Source organism: Myotis myotis, unplaced genomic scaffold (assembly GCF_014108235.1).
Source record: "Myotis myotis isolate mMyoMyo1 unplaced genomic scaffold, mMyoMyo1.p scaffold_m19_p_13, whole genome shotgun sequence".
Taxonomy (NCBI): Eukaryota; Metazoa; Chordata; class Mammalia; order Chiroptera; family Vespertilionidae; genus Myotis; species Myotis myotis.
The window spans coordinates 24,032,567-24,050,208 of NW_023416317.1; the positions used below are offsets into that span (position 1 = coordinate 24,032,567).

Here is a 17,642-nt window from a genome sequence, read left to right on the forward strand (position 1 = left end):
ATATTTGTAACATTTCACAGAAAAACAGGCACACTCTGACCAATTCATTCTTTTCTCCTCTGCTTTCAGCTGACATTGCCCACATTCCCTGTGGTGGTGAAGATTGGCCATGCTCACTCAGGCATGGGCAAGGTAAGGCTGGGGCCTGCTGTACTTTGGAATTGAGGCCAAGAAGAGTACTTTTCAGAGAGTCCGGTTATGGACTATTCTCCCTCTGTTATTGATTAATTCTTCCATGATTTGGCTCCTCTGAAACCATGAGTGTTACCCAAACAGGCCTTTTCAACAAGCCGAGTGTAGGCCACCTGCTTGGTCCATTGGGCCTTTTGCAGTAAGTGTAGCTCCTGAGCCTAGGAAGGGAAGCTGGAGAGAGGACTCTCCTAAGATGTGGCACTCAGGCTTGCAACTGGAATGGAAACATCTTGATGGGTTTGGAGGACTTGGATCCTTGTGACTCTCAGTGTGTATATGTGTATGTCTCCTTTTTTCCTCTCTGCCTTGCTCCAAAATTAGGTCAAAGTGGAAAACCACTACGACTTCCAGGACATTGCTAGCGTGGTAGCCCTCACCCAGACCTACGCCACAGCAGAGCCTTTCATTGACGCCAAGTATGACATCCGGGTCCAGAAGATAGGCAACAATTACAAGGCTTACATGTGAGTGGGGTGGGTTCCCAGCAGATACTCTTCACTTTCTCCTCAACTCAGAGGAGAATCCGAGCCTCCACTTAACAGCCAGTACTCAGTTAAACCTCATCTGGCCCACAAGGCAGAGAACAGAGAGAGGGTGCCATTAAGTCAGGGAGTCTTAGCCTGGGTTCCTTTCAAGTCAGGGAGGAGTGAGGGTCCATGAACTAAGATGAGAAATAACATTAATATTTATTTTTATTTGCCTTTAAATGAAATTGAGCATTTTCCCTAGTTATGAATGAAGACAACAGGCTATAGTAGCAGCAGTAGCATGAGTGACTTTGTCACTACAGGTAATCACAGAGGTTCTTGTATTTTTATACAGTTGTGACAGATATCTCTAAATACAATTACTGTTATCACTACTAAAGAATCATGGTAGTTATTGGACCTGCCACTACATTTACCCCTGTAAATATATTTGTTATTTATAAAAAAACATTTTTACTAATCACAGATTTGTTTGTTTAATATTTTGGTAACTATTTTGATAATTACTTTAAATAATTGAATTTTTTATTGTCCTATGTACTTTATTTTATACATTTACACATCTTATATTTTATAATTGAAAGGAATCCACATGCTTCACCAGGCTGCCAGAGCACAGAAAAAGTTAAGAAGCTCCTGATGTAAATATATAGCCTTAGATACAATATAGAGCCATTAAAAGCCTAGTTGTTATGAGAATGATGACTTTTCTACATAACTGTGTCCATTTGCCAAATGGAAAGTTAAAGGTTTCCACTATTAGAATTTAGAAAAAGAAAAGATTTCAAGACTACCAAGTCTTCCATAATATACTAGTACATAAGAATGCAAATGGGTTATAATTCCAGTTTTGGCAATCTTAATCTCCCATTTTTAGAAAAAAAAATTAGGTAGTTTTTTTGTTTGTTTTTTACAAAGACAGAACATTATAGTATATGAATTTGATCTTTGCTACTCATGACTTCAGGTTTGAATAACTTCCCTTTTCTTTATCCATCATTTCCATTTCTCTTCCTTCATTCCTTTTTAGTATTTCTACTTCCCTCCCCTGGAATAGTAAGGAGCCCTTTCCCTGTACTTCCTTCGTATCGCTATAGTTTAGCTCTTTTCACACATGTGATTTGAATCACTCTCCTCTGATCTCTCTGAGCAGAAATGTTAGAATCACCTCTGCAGAACCACTGTCTTATGCAGCAGTAGGTGCATAGTGGGCACCCAATAAGTATTCAGGGAACAACTCTTATAGAGAATTGAGGCATCGAATTTTTTTTTCTTTATTGACTGTATTCCTACTTTTTGAAAGTTTATAATTTTTACTTGTAGTCTTTCTGCTTCAGAAAGGAATTTAGGGTTGCTTTAAAATTATGCACAATGTAAGAAGGGATAATTTAAAATACCATTGTAAAAATACTATCTAAAGCAGAAAATTAATATATTCAGCCAATAAGAAAGCAGATTTCCTATCCTTTAATGTTAAAATCTCCTAAATAAACACAAAATTTTTGACAATGAAGCTAGAGTGTCTTTATCCTTAAAAAGGAGACACACCACATTTTTAAGGGTTAGGGTTTCCAAAAGCAATTTAAATGAAGCATAAGAGAATCCCAACTATTGATAAAGGGTGGGCAACCAGAGCAGCTTTAGAAATTATTTACTTTTTTATTTGCAGGGGACAGACAGTTATTTGGCTCTTCTTCCCCAAACTTTTGGCTATCCCTTTGCTCTCAGAAGAAGGAATTGGCTTGGCAATAGCCAAGATAAAGTTTGAAATTCTTTCCTTCTCCCTCAGTTCTCACCCTAGAAATCCAGGGGCAGACATATTCGGTGTAAAGAAGGTGCTGTTCCTGCCCCACTCTCACTAGGCAATAATTGGGGTCCTTTTGTGGAGGTCAGATGTCCTGCGAGTCTCGGTGTCCCCTTTGTTTCCACATGCCCCAGGTCGCCTGTATGGATCTGTGCCGTGCATCCTGTTATTAGAGAAAGGTGTGAAGTGTAAGGGACATTATTATTGCTCATTCAAAGTTTCTGACAACCCTGTTATCAGAAACTATGTACTATGGCCCTGTTCTAGGGACATGGAAATGAGTAACTCTCTGCCTCTGCCCTTGAGGAACCCAGCCTGTCACAGGGACACACTTGTAAAATACCAGTGTTAGGAAGGCAGTGTTATTTTCATATGATCTGTCTTTGTATTGCTACTCAGATTTTTCAAGACACTCCACTGTGAGTTGCTTGTTTTTTCTGAGCTTGTTTTTTCTGAGTGGGGTGTAGAGGTAAATGTAGCACAATGAGGGAATAAAGAGACCTGGATTTTTATCTTATATCTACTTTGACTAGACATACAATCTTGGACAAGTCTTCCAACCTCTGAGTCTTAATCTCTTTGTAAAGTGGAAGCAAGAATCCCAGCCTATTCACAACAGGGGGCTTGCAATGAGGTTCTGGTGAGGGGCTTGGGAAGGAAGACTCTTGGAAAGCGGTCAGTACTAGGAGTGTGAGGAGTTGTTATTACCACATCACTCAATTCACTGCATCTCAGGGCTCAGAAAACTAGCTGTACTAGGTTTCTCAGTGTTTGAAATCAGATATGTAGGGAGGATACTCCTAGAAACTGCTGAGTGGAGACTCACACATCCAATCTCCAACCAGTAGTGAGTGATAAAGACAGCATAAGAAGGTCCCTATCAGTGGCGTGAGAAGGACTTTTCTGTCCCCTAGACCATCCCCATCCTCTTGACTGTATCTGAGGAAAGATTAATAATTAAAAAATACATATTTTTTGTATGTTACAGTTTATTTAAAATGATAAAACAACTTTATGTTTACACATGGATAACAGAGGCTCAGTTAGGTGAAGTGATTCACCCAAGATCACCCAGCCAGTCAAGAGCAAATCCAAAACCAGAAACCAGGTTATCTGCCTCATATTTAGCCCAAGACAAGTTGACTCTAACACAGGCTCATAGATGGAGAGTGCAGAGGGCATAACAGAGAACCGGTCCATTTGATGGGTGAAACAACTTAAGCCTGAAAAGGTTAACTGACTTATCCAGAGTCATATTGCTAATACTGCAGGCTCTCAAAAACCAATTGTTGAATGAATGAATAAGTGAGCTAGTACGGAAGCCATTGGGAGATAGTCACAGAACTCTGAGAAGGTTTCAGGATCAATAGAATTCAGTTTGTATATACACTGGTCCCCCTTTATCTGTGGATCCCTGAAACCATGAATAGTATCAACCTCTGTATATACTATGTTTTTTTCCTATACCTACATAACTATGATAACATTTAATTCATAAATTAGGCGCAGTAAAAGATTAACAATAACTATAATAAAATAGAACAATTATAATAATATACACCAGCCGAAACCGGTTTGGCTCAGTGGATAGAGCGTCGGCCTGCGGACTGAAAGGTTCCCGGGTTCGATTCCGGTCAAGGGCATATACCTGGGTTGCGGACACATCCCCAGTGGGAGATGTGCAGGAGGCAGCTGATCGATGTTTCTCTCTCATCGATGTTTCTAGCTCTCTATCTCTCTCCCTTCCTCTCTGTAAAAAATCAATAAAAATATATTTGAAAATAATAATAATAATAATAATAATATACACCAATAAAGATTATGTGATTATGGTGTCTCTCTTTTAAAATATCTTATTGTACTGTACTCACCTTTCTTGTGATGATGTGAGATGATAAAATGCCTATGTGACAGGATGAAGTGAGATGAATGAGACATTAGTAAGTAATATAAGGGTTCCTTGAACAAAAGCACTGTGATACCACGACAGCTGATCTGATAACCAAGGTGGATACTAAGTGACTAATGGGTGAGGAGCACATGCAGCATGGATACTTGGACAAAAAGATGATTTAAATCCTGAGTGGGACAGAGCGCTAGATTTTATCATGCTGCTCAGAACAGTGCACAATTTAAAACGTATGAACTGTTTATTTCTGAATTTTTTCATTCAATGTTTTCAGACTTTGGTTGACCACAGGTAACTAAAACCATGGAAAATTAAACTGTGGATCAAGGGGACTACTGTATGAAGTCAGCCCAGATACTTAGTGGATAGGTTGCTGAGTATGCAAGACAATACTATATACCCGTAAGTGGCTTACAGACTTGTGGATAGAAGACTTAGATCAAATAACTAAAGTTAAAAATAGATATAGGATTGAAAGTGAAGTACAGGCAGAGTCCTATAGGGGCTCTTAAGAGATCAATCGCTTATCTGTCTGAAAGATCAGGAAGGCTCTATGGAGCTAGAGCAGTGAGCTGGACTCATAGAGGGGAGGAGAGCATAGCAGGTGGAGGTTTGACAGAGGCAGCCAGGCTCTAGGCTTAGCAACAGGGCCCTGGGCTGTTTGTGGGAGAAGCAGATGAGGAAAGCAGTGGTGAGCTAAAAATATGGAAAATTTTATGCCCTCCTCTTGCTTGGGTGGCTTACTGCCTGTCCTATCCTGGTGGGACCTTGTTGTAGGAGGACATCGATCTCAGGAAACTGGAAGACAAACACTGGCTCTGCAATGCTGGAACAGATCGCCATGTCAGACAGGTGAGTGTAAAAAGGAGTCCAGTCCCTAGCATAGCAAGAAGGGGCCTTCTTTAGATGAAGAGTTATAAGAATTGGGCCTTGCCCAAAGGGCACCTCTAGTCAGACTGGATGGATAGAACACAAAGGCCCAAGCAGCCAGTTAGCAAGATCAGGCAGGACTAGGTTATGTGCTAAGTTATGGAGATAAAGACTGGTCATACCACAGAAGCTCCAAGAAAGGAATAGTTACTGTGGGCTGGAATAGCCAAGGAAAGGCCACCTAGAGTTGATGAGGTCTGTTCTGAGCCTGAAAAGACAGGTATCTGGAGAGCAAAGCTGGAGGGCACAGAAGATAAGGCAATGTGCTTAATGGGAGTGGAGGGAGGGAGGGCTGGAGAGGGGTGGTGATTGAAGCTGAGGCAGCAATGAGAGTGTGACCAGAAAGCAGGCTGGATGTGAGCTAATGACCCAGCCTCAGGATACTTTCCCATCTCCTCCAGGTACAAGCTGTGGGTAGATGCCTGCTCTGAGATGTTTGGTGGCCTGGACATCTGTGCTGTCAAAGCTGTGCATGGCAAAGATGGGAGAGACTACATTTTTGAGGTAAGTATGATTTAAGGAGTACCGTAGTAAGAGACAATCCCCAAGGCTGGAAGCCAGCTCTTGGTTTGATGACTATGTGAATGGCCCGGAGTACATTTAGGTTAGACTCTCCTGGGCCATGGGAAGGTTCCCACATGACACAACCAGTGGATGTGCATAGCAACACACCTTCACCAGTGGGGAGTTATTGCTTTCAACCAGCTTGGCTGACCCACACTATGGGTAAGAGATACCAGATCTGGGTTCCTGGGTTCCTAGCCAAGTATCATTCCTCTGGGAAGATTGTAGTGTTTTTTTACCATTCTTGGTCTCAGAAAGAATCATTCAATCTAATCTACTCACTTTGCAGGTGAGAAAAACTGAGGTCTCATATCATGAACTTGTGCCCAAGGCCACAGAGTGAATTATTATCTCAACCTGGGCTAGAAATCAGGTCTCCTGGATGCAGGAGATTCTTCTTAGCATCTCTCTGCGCCTTGGAGACACTTTACTCAGTCTGGTCTTCAAACACAACTTTTCTGACTTCCTTTTTCTCTGTTAAAGGGAAAGTCAGTGACAGTATGAATCCTTCACACACATTTCTGCCCAGTCTTCTAACACGCAGGAAAGGCTCCTTGCCCAGAGTTGGTGGTATTTGCAGAGAGTTAGTGTTAGGATCCCAAAGTGGGCTACTCCATGGTCTGCTTGACATGTAACTTTCTAGATAGTGAGACCTCCCCTCTCTGGGTGGGCTTCAGTTTTATCATCCTTCATTTATGAGAGTTGGAATACATTGTCTGTGATCCTGGGCAGGCAGGCTCTTCCTAAAGTGGGAAACCATTGATCAGGACCTTGAATATAGGAAGAATCATGATTGGAGCAAAAGGGAAGTCATCCCAGGTCATGGGCAAAGGCAGGAGTCTAGTCATTTAATGGTTAGAGTACCTGTGGAGATACAGTTTATGTGGGTGAAAAGTCAGAGATGAAAACTGCCTGCTTCTAACTGGAGTGTTAAGGGAATGGTCTTCAGTTGTTCCTGGTCCCCTCGCTTGCAAACTTCTGAGCCCTTCTGGTCTATACTCTATCTGGCTCTCTACCTCTCTCCGCTCACTACCTTCAGTAACCAACATTTCAGTCTCATTGAGTACTGGCCTGGGTGAAGATTGGTGGATGCCCATGGCAGAAGTTTGAAGGAAGATGGGACAAAGGTCCTCTTTCTGCAAAGGAACATGCTTTCAGCTGAAGAGAACAACATCAGCTTTATTCCCAACCTATTTCTGCTGGCTTAAGTTCTACTTATTCTGAAATACTGTACCAGGCCTTTAATGTCTCCAGACCCTTTTCTAACCTGGGCCTTGTCTTCTACCAGGTCATGGACTGCAGTATGCCGCTAATTGGGGAATACCAGGTGGAGGACAAACAACTCATCACCGAACTAGTCATCAGCAAGATGAACCAGCTGCTGTCTAGGACCCCTGTCCTGTCTCCTCAGAGACCCTTAACCACCCAGCAGCCACAGGTAAACAGCTGGGAAGAGACACAGGAAAGCCAAGAACCATTCCCAAGCCCACTGCTCTAGACTATGGTGGCTCTAGGATGGAACAGAGGTCAGATACCTATAAGCCTGAATAGGATATATGGAATCTTCTCTTCCTTCCTTTCTTTCTTTTCCCTCCCCTCTGCAGGTCTAGTGGGAAGTACACATTGAAGTTGTTGTGGAACTTCAGGCTCTATGGTTCTAGAATGGTCCAAAGGAAGGCAAAGACCCCTGGGCCCAAGGATCTTTAGTCCCATCTAGGAGATACCTCACTTTTCAAAGATATCCCCAAACTCTTCTCTCCACTGAACTTTTGTATAACAAAGTAGTAAGAACTCTTAATCCAAAATCTGAGTCCTAGTCTAGCTCTTCCCTAGCTATGTGACATTGAGGGGAAGTTACTATCCTTTTTAGGGTTCAAGTTTTATCATTTGTAAATGAAAATCTCCCAGAAATTTTTCTTTCAAATTTTATTTCAAACAGGGAAGTAGAACATAGTAGTGACTTAGATTGTAGACTTTGAAGCAAGAACTACCCAACTTTGTATCCTGGACCCTCCATTTATTAGGTTTGCGACCTTGGCCATTTTTATCTCTTGCTCAGGAGAACTGAACAATAGCACCTATCTCCTAGGATTGTTATGAGAATCAAATGAAGTAGAACACTTAAAATATGTCACAGTACATCAAAGCACTCAATAAAGGTCCCTATTGTTACCTGAGTTTAGCCTGTCCTTGCCACTGAATTATAAAGTGACCTTGGATAGATTTCTTCCTATTTCTGTTCCTTAGCATCTTTGCCTGTAAAATGAGGGTTGAACAAAAACATTGCCATGATCTCTTCTAGCAATAAAATTTAGATTATATGAAAATAATCTCTGAAGCATAAACGTTCAGTAAAAAAGAGAAAATCCACAAAAAATTGTTTCTGTCTCACAGAAAGCATTAGTTCTTTTTTGGTATAAGCCCCTTACTCTATAAACATTAATGTTGCAGCTTAAATATTTTAAGGAGTAATTCATCAGTCAAGGCAGAAAACCTAGTAAGGAATGAGCTTCCCTAAATATAGGGGTTACTGCAAACATCGCTTGTAGCAAAGCCATTCTGGCTCAGAGATAAGCTTTTCTTTGCTCAGCCTCACATTTGAAGCGACAACAGAATATTGTGGAAAGCATACCATGCTGGGACTTAGGACACTCAGGGGCTAGTCTCACTCTGTCGTACCATTATGTGACCTTGGGTAACTTCCCATCTCTAGACCTCTCTTTTCTCGCCTATAGAATGGAGCTGAATTACATGATCTCTAGATCCCTTTGAATTCTAAGATCACATGAAACATGGAGTCACCCTAACTGCAAAGTCTGAAGGCACAGTCCTCCACAAGACTGCCTTCACTCCTGACACCAACAGAAAGTTCAGAGATTCCCCCAAACCACCCTCAGATTTGACAATTCTTTGGAAGGATTTACAGAACTTATTGAAAGCTATTATACTTACAGGTGTATTATGGGAAAGGATACAAATAAAAAATAAGCCAAGGGAAGATGCATAGGATGGAGTCTGGGAGGGTTCTAAACACAAAAGTTCAGTTGTCTTTAGGATGCATTAGCCTCCTGGCATCCATATGTGACAGTAACACAGGACGGATTCCCAACCAGGGAAGCTCACCAGAGCTTTGGTGTTCAGAGTTTTTTTTGGGTCTCATTTCATAGACATTGATTGATCAATCATCTGGTAGAACTCAAACTCCAATTCCCCCCTTCCTGGAGGTCAAGTTAATATCATGTGGCCCAAGGAACCCATCATGAGTGACCTCAGTATTATACACTATAAGGTGTGGTCTAAGGGGGCCCCCACCATGAATAACAAAGATACTCCTATCACTCAGGAAATTCTAATAGTTTATAGGTTACCTCTCAGGAATGGGGGACAAAGGCCAAATCTCTCTTTGGGTAAGGACAAAGTCTTTATTATATACATAATTAAGTTAAATTAAATTAAATTAGCAAATAAATTCTCAAATGCTTCCAGCCCTTTGTGAGCTAAGGCCATGCCTCATTCATCTGTGTTACTACCGACTAGCACAGGCCTAGCCCAAAGTTTATACTTAAAATTAATTAATAGAGTTAGGGCTATAGTGATGAATGAGATACAGTTTGTGTCCAAGAGTTATTTATATCCTAAATTGAAATCATGACTAAATTTACAGAGGTCATCACCATTTGTTGGATGGTGTCTTGTAATTTCTGTTAGCTTCCTCTGAACCTTTTTCCTTCACCCAGGCCACCCAAAAGACAGAAGACAACCAACAGTATGCCATACTTGGCAAAAGCTGAAACTTGGGCTTAAAGTCATGACTATTGGTCATATTTCCACCTCCCATTTCTCCTTGATAATAGCACCTTTCCATTGGTCACATTTCAGTCATCATGGATTCAGGCCCATGAGACTGTCAAACCAGATTGCCTTTGTATTCTCACTATCACATCTATCAACTTACCTGAATCTTTACCCACATGAAACTGCTTCTAAGGCCCACTCTCTATTGGTGATCTGGATCCCACCATTTTACTTTCAAGTATTCCCTCTGTTCTCCATCTTCAATTTCTCCTTTTCCAGAAGATTATTACATCAACACACAAATATCTCTCACTTAAAAAATAAAAAACAAAGACTTTCCTCAGCTCCTGCTCTCTTCCAGCTACTGCCCCATTTTTCTGTTCCCCTTCACAATAAATCATCTTGAGTTGCCTTAGTCACCATCTTCCCTTTATCATATCAGATTTTCTTTTCAACCCATTCCTATCAGTATTCCACTTCTACCATCCCACTGAAATTACTCTTGTTAAGGTCCGTCCCTTCCTTCCTTCCTCCCTCCCTCCCTCCCTCCCTCCCTCCCTCCCTCCCTCCCTCCCTCCCTCCCTTCCTTCCTTCCTTTTCCCTCTCTATCCTTACCTGCAGCTCCTGAGTTTTTTATTTCTTTGATTCTAGAAGAGTACCTAAAGGAGGCTGGAGTGATTGGGGAGTGGGTGGGGAAGGGGAATAGAGGGCACACCTTGCCTATTGTCAGCCAGCCCCATAGCCCTGAATGGGTAAATCATAGAAAACAAAGTCATAAAAGTGGACCCAGGCCAGCTGCTATAACCAGTTTAAACGAATTGAGGCAGGAGTATGAGAGGCACTGGCTGTGTCTCTGAAAGCAGAGAGGTGAGTGGCAAAGCTGTTGACAACTTAGTCTCAGCCTGGCTTGACTGCCTGCTCTGGGGCTGCCTATTGACATTAGTGTTTTAGAGAGACAGTTCTCAAGGTGGCAGTGACACCTGGTGGCCAGAGATGGCCAAAGCCTCCGGGTCTACCCTCATATTCACTGACCCCATGGGGCCTGTCATCTGGCATCTGAGCTTAGCTTTACATCCTGAGGCCTTGGAGAGGCCTGGGCTGCTCCTGAGATTCCCAGGAATCAGAGAAAGAACATCAAGTAGAGCAGAGCTTTTAGGTCATGCCAATAGAGGTGGTATCCTAGTGCTGCCTTCATGTAGCTAATCTTTTTTCAATTCCACTGCTCCCACTCTTTTTTATTTTTCTATCAAATCTTCTAGGGCCAAAGGGCTGAATAGCTAATGCAGGGAATTTAGATACTAATGGGCTTTCTATTTGGCTTTGAGTTAGACCTATGAGGAGTGATTCTAAGACTCAGCCTTTGGAAGCATTAATACATGTATGGTGTCCAGGAGGAAGACAAACCTCTTCCCCTACCCTGAACTGCTCATACCACACTTGCAATGTTTTTACCAGTCTGAAGGTCATTGTATACCAAGGATAAACTCTAACTCTACCTGGATCATTCTTCTCAATGGAGAGAAAACCAGGAGGTTGAAGCATTTGCCAAATGTATTTTTTTAGAGTTAAAGTTGCTGTAGTTGAATCGTAATAGTCTCAAGGAGCCCATGATTTGATATTTTCTGCTTTCTGATAGTTGTCATGAGATAGAACTGGTGCCAAAAGGCAAACCTACCTACTGGAAGATAGGGGTAAACTCTGTAACAGTGGGGGAAGAATTGGCTGCTCTGGGAAGTAGTATGTGACTGCCACATCATTGCTGATGTTCAAACAGGGGCAGGATGAGCCACTTGTCAGGGACATTGTAAAAGTGTGGGCTAGGGCCTAGGGCTGTTGGAGCAGGTAAATTTTAAAATCTCCTTCCAGATCTGAGATGCTGTGATTCAGGCCATGTGCTAGCCACAGACCTGGAAAAGACAGCATTGAGAGTTCATAAATGAAGGACTGAGCTCTAGTAACCTATGGTCTCTGGTGGGACATTCTTCCAATCCTTTTAAACTGGCTCTCTGGTCTAAAGAGATACCAAAAACATTTCCAGCTAGGTCTTTCCAGCCACAAAGGCTTGAAAAGATGAGGTCTCTTGAGTGCAAGGAGATCAAGACTTAGAAAGTTGTTTCACTGTAGTCTGAACAGCCATGCAGCTAGGGAGGGAGCACAATTCAGATCCAAACCATGGGATTAAGAGAGCTTCATTTAGCTTAGAAGAAGTAAATTTAGGACAAATGAAAGGCCTTCCTGCTTCCCACAGCAGAACTGGCTTTAGAGAATTTATTCCCCAGTGAATATAAACTGAAAATCTAAGGAGATTCGAGGTAGGTTCAGATAAAGTCACTAGTGACTAGATCCCTTAACAGACTATTAAGAGAAACTATTTTGGGGCTGTCTTAACTTTTTAGGGACATTTTTAATCACTTGAAGCTGACATTCTGACCTCGAGTGACCTGGCCCTCAGTGCTCCCATAGGTCTCGTGGACTGCCTGCCTGGGACATTTCTTATGGCCTTAGAAAATCACTGATTATGGGAGAGCCCCAGTCCAGGAGATGAGCTCTGCCCTCAGAACAGCCATTCCCCTCACAAAAGAAGGAAGAGGAGCTCATCCTTGGGCACCTTTTATATAACCTTTCAGAGGAAGGAAGGTGGGCATTGGCAACTGCAGAGGTGATCCCAGAAAGATCCCTGAAAACATGCTGTTCCCCTTGCTCTGACTGAACCTACAACCTTCTGACCACATTCCTTCCTTCTGCCTCATTCCCCCTAGGGTCCTAGACCGGGAGAGCGGGGCCTGGGGGAGCTGATCAGAATAGTTCTGTGGTGTGGCCAGCAAGGAGCTTGGCCTGGCCTCTTTCCTGGGGCCAGACCCTGAGACCCTTTCCTAATTTCCTGTCTCAGATATGCTGAGCAAGGCCTTCCTCCTTGGTGGGGGCAGCTGGACCCAGGCCAACAACTCTCAAGAGTTGAGTCACGTAATGTCTTTCCTTCCTCAGCTTTCCATCCTGCTGGGACCTCAGATAGTAGCTCCTGTCTCCCAGCTTGTCTGCTGAAAGCCACAGGATGACAAATTAAAGGTGTCTTTGACAAAAACCCACAAATCTTCATCATGGGCTTAGTTTCTCTATCAGATCAGTAATTTACTTTCCAATAACTTCAAGAGCAAATATTTACTGTTTCTGAATTGACTTTTCTGTATTTTCAGAGACCTTGCTGCTGGAATAGATGAGCAAGGCATGTAGTCAGTGATATGCAGAGAGCATGGTATAGCTTAGACCAGAATCTCCTACACAGTCAACTACTATGCACCAGGTGACAGGAAGCCACCCAACAATATCTTCTCCGTTGATGTATGAAATCCTACCACTAGAGATTCTTTCCTTTGGATTGATATTATTATTTAAATAATAGTGATGATGCCAACTTATATAATTACTTTGCTAGCACTTTACAGTTTATAAAGTACAGCCATTATTTTGAGTCACACAACCCTAGGTAAGAAGGTTTGGGCTATTTCTGTCTCTTTCATATCAGCAAAGAGAATGCAAATGATTTGTCCAAGGTCATACAGCTTATAACAAGAGAGCTAATATTCTGGTCCCTGGCCCTATAATACCATGCACTATTCCCTTTTGATGCTCCTACTAGAGTACAGGGGATGGTAAGAATGGGCCTTTTGACCCTTGACCCTATATAATGGGAAACCTTGCTCTCCTCCCAGCCTGAAGGAATCTCTGAGCTTCACCAACTCTTATCTTCTCCTTGACTTCTCTCATCACTAAAATCCAGTGGATTCAGCACAGCAGGATACTAGCTCAATCAGCTTTGATGGAGTGTAGCTGCACATTCTCCTTGCCAAACTACTCAAAGCCTGTGCCTGCAGGACATGTCTGCTCAGGCCCGGTAGCCGTAGGGTCTTTCTGGGCCCAAGCCTCTGCAGCTATGAAGGGCTTGTCCCATTTCTCAGACAGCTAAAGAACTGAAAAATTCATGAAAGAATTAATGGATTAATGGAAGCCTAGAGCCAGAAGAGTCTGTAGAAGTCATCTGCTTGCAACTACATAGCACCTCTGACCAGAGGTTGTGCAGACCCTGCTTAAATACCTCTAGTCCCAGGAGACTCACTACTACCCAAGCTAGCCCTTGACCCTGTTCAGAGCTTGTACATTTGACTAACTTAGTCCTCAGTGCATTCATAGTTATCTCATTGAATCTTTACAATCAGCCCATTTGGGAAACTGAGACTCAGAGATTACGTAACGTCAAATTCACATCAGGAAAGATGTCATTTCCACACTTCTCACCATCCTATCTGCTCCATGTACCCATTTTATTCCACCTGAGTCCCCCTTAAAAGAGATACCCAGAACTGGTTGCAGTGTCTTGTGAAGTTTATCAGCCTAAAGAGCAGTGGACTTGTGATCTCCCCTTTTTGAGACACTGATGAACCACCAGCTGCATCATATTTTTGGAAGCACTATTACAAACCAACACCCTCTGAGCTTGTTGTTAGTCTCTAAACCCAGGGTTACTGGGGGTTTTCTTTATGCTGCCTAAAGGCCATTTATTCCCCCTTCTCTTGTGGTGTGTCTGGGCACAAGCGTTGGACTTCACATTCTTACCTGTTTAAGTAAACCCAACTTCCTGAGGGAAACTGCCGCTCAGCCTGGCCATGAGTTCCTGCTGTGGGCTGGCTACAGGCCAGACTTTGGCAGTGACGCCAGAGTGGCCAGACTTCTCTGGAATCTGGCATCCCATGAGGCTCTTGGTGACTGGAGACAGATCTCATGGTAGCCAATCCCCACAGGGAATAGGCCCTCAGCTCCAGCAGATGGAAGGCTTGTGGGTGGAGGCAGAGAGTCTCAGCCTGGCATGGGACAGTCCTAGGGGACTCTCCTCCCGCCTCCTGTTGCCCCTGGGAAGTCCTCAGTCCATAACCTCAGTGGAGCTGAGGACAGAACTCCCAAGGCGCCAGACAAGGGTGGCCAAGGCACATTCCCAGGCTCCAGCCCAAAAGGCTACCTCTGGGAGCTCTTCCCCTTAAGCTTTGGGAAGGGAAATTTGGGTTCAGTTCATCTTTGAGTATCTTATTTGTATACTGATGTGGCTGAGGAGAGCTGGGGCCAGCCTTCATGGTATGATTACTCCTGTCAGTTCATCCTGTAAAAGTCTGGAGTTCTCCCATTAGAGTTTTATATATAAGATTTTAAAGGTTCTCCTGGAATCATAGAGTCTCAGGATTGGAAGAAACTGTGGTGTTCATCTAATCTGTCTCATAATGAAGGAATATTATCTACAACATCTTTGTCAGGCAATTCTCTAGTTTCTACATGAAGATGCCCACTTTCCAAAACAGCCACTTGCACTGTTTTTACTGTAGAAAGTTCTTCCAATAAGTTAAAGTCTACTCTTCTGGAATGTCTGCCCATTGGCCCTGGTTCTGCCCTCGTGCTCTGTGGTCCTCCATAGAGGAGAAACATATGGAGGAGGACATCTTAAAATGGTCTTGTCCAATGTCCACAGTAATTCACTGGCAGTCACAGCAGTGCAACCTTGGGGAAAGAGCTGGCAAGAGTCAGTCTATATGAATTTTGCTGTTTTTCATCTGAATATCTCTCTCAGGCATTGAGGTTATGACACTGATGGCTTGTCAGGGAGCCCAGGGGAGGTTTGTAACATTACAACGGAATAAAGTTCTCTGAAGCCCTAGAATGGGAGCACACTGCAGGAGGTATTCCATCATGGGAGTGAGACCTAGGAAACAATGGAACTTCCGAGGAAAAGGCCTCTTAATATTATCATCCCAGCATCTGTTGTATTTTATTTAGCACCTACTGGGGCCAGGTGCTTATAAATATCTAGATAGATATATAGATAGATAGATGATCAATCTCACTTTATATCACAAAAACCTTTTGAAGAAAGGCAGGTGCAGAGGAGCAAAATACCTTTCCCAAGGTCACAAAGTTACAGGTTTAGATTAAGTGGCAGGTTTAGATTAACCCAAGGTCTTCCTAACTGAAAAGCCTAATTCCTCAGTCACTCTGTTACTCAATTTTAAAGTAGACCTAGATGGCTATGTGTGTGTATGTGTGTCTGTGTGTATGTGTTGGGGCTGGGATTAATACCCAGCCCCATCTGAGCAAGAAGTCAGGAACCCAGGTAAAAAGCAACCCTGGTATCCTGTGCTCCCATTTCCAAACACTATATCCTGGCCCCAGACTTCTCATCCAGTTGGCAGCCAGGTTAAGAGAAGGAAGAGAGCTTAATAGGAAAGAACTGTTGAGCCTTATGTGTCCTAAACTTGGCTGGTTAAACAGTCTTGATGGAAGCAATTACTGCTGCTTTGAGATTGTTTGGACTTTACTTTCTGTGCCTGATATATAGGCACCTGTAGCAGGCCTCAAGTTTAATTCCCTAACCAGAGCATTTTCAGAGCTGCTCACCAGTGTTGATACCAAATAAAATATGGCTTAACAACTAGGGTTTACCAACATTTTTATCTTAAAAGACTTATATTCTGCTCCATTTTGGGCTTTCATTGTAGTTGTTGTTGCATGTTCATTTACTTAACAAGGTTTTTACTAAGGACCTCTTATATGCTCGGCCCTGTGCTTAATGATGTTGGTAAAATGACAATAGTCTTGAATATTCAAAAATATTCCCAATTCTATTTTTTAAAATATATTTTTATGGATTTTAGAGAGAGAGGAAGAGAGATGGAGAGATGGAAACATTGGTGAGAGAGAAACATTATCAACATCAGTCGGCTGCTTCCTGCATGCCCCCTCCTGGACATGTGCCTTGACCCAGAATCGAATTGGCAACTTCCTGGTACATGTGTCAAAGCTCAATCACTGAGCCACACTGGCCAGGCTCCCAATTCTATTTGAGCTTTTAGAAAATCCTCACTTGAGGATGTATTTATTGGTTTGAGAGAGAGAGAGAGAGAGGAAGGGAGAGAGTGAGAGAAAGTGAGAGAGAGGGGCAAACATTAATGTGAGAGAGAAACATCAGTTGGTTGCTTCCTATGTGCATCCTGACCGGGGATCAAACCTGCAATCTAGGTATATGCCCTGACTAGGAATCGAGCCCTCAAATCAACCTTTTGGTGTGCAGGATGGCATTCCAACCCATTGAGCCATCCGGCCAGGGCTTTTTTTAAAATCCTCACCTGAGGATATGTTTTTTTTAGAGAGAGGAAAGGATGGGGCGGGGGAGAGAGAAACATTGATGTGAAAGAGAAACATCGATTGGTTACCTCCTACGTACAGTACCTGACCCAGGATCGAACCTGTGAGCTTTCAGTATACAGGGACAGCGCTCCAACAAACTGAGCCACACCAGCTATGGTGCAGCCAGAGCTCTTTTAACTTTTTAATAAAGAACTCCCATATCAGGCCATATATCCCAATTTTTCTTTGGGGAAAAAAAGGGACACTGCATTTGTTAGGAATTCATGAGAAGATGAAGACACATAGTCCATGCCCTCAAAGATTTGGCAGTTTTCTTAGAAGCATCATCCCAGCCTTCAGGATAACAAGATAGCACTGCAAATGTCCCTTTCAGTAGTATAAGTCTCCTAAATGCTATTATAGGATTTCAGAGAGGAGATGACAAATCAAAAAGAGGCAGTCAGAAGAGGAGATTTCATGGATAGGGTAGAACTTGACTTAGACATCCATGCACTATGGAGTGGCCTAGACTAGAGAATAAACAGTGAGGGGTCAGGCCTGGTGGGAGCCGGTGTGTTTAGGACATGAGGGAGAGAGAAGGCTAGCAGGGTCAATTCCAACCATGCTGATGAAAGTTCCTGATGTCAGCCTGAAGAGTGTGAATGTTATCTGTAAGCAATGAAAAGAAAAGGTGAGCATCAGACTGTCGGGGCTCACAGTCCAGTTGCATTAGCCACCACTGTATGACCCTGGACAAATTACCTGACTTAGATGTGCCTCAGTTTCCTTATCTAAA

At 42.9% G+C, this 17,642-nt stretch overlaps 1 protein-coding gene across 2 annotated transcripts in view; it reads left to right on the plus strand.

The window, feature by feature from the left end:
• SYN2 (synapsin II) overlaps positions 1-17,642 on the plus strand; it is a 162,750-nt gene that overhangs the window by 134,760 nt on the left and 10,348 nt on the right. For both annotated transcript variants that reach the window (XM_036332208.1, XM_036332209.1), the window contains exons 6-10: positions 70-132; positions 514-656; positions 5,171-5,245; positions 5,725-5,827; positions 7,176-7,325. In XM_036332208.1, the coding sequence (XP_036188101.1) occupies positions 70-132; positions 514-656; positions 5,171-5,245; positions 5,725-5,827; positions 7,176-7,325 (534 nt within the window). The remainder of the gene's footprint in view (positions 1-69; positions 133-513; positions 657-5,170; positions 5,246-5,724; positions 5,828-7,175; positions 7,326-17,642) is intronic.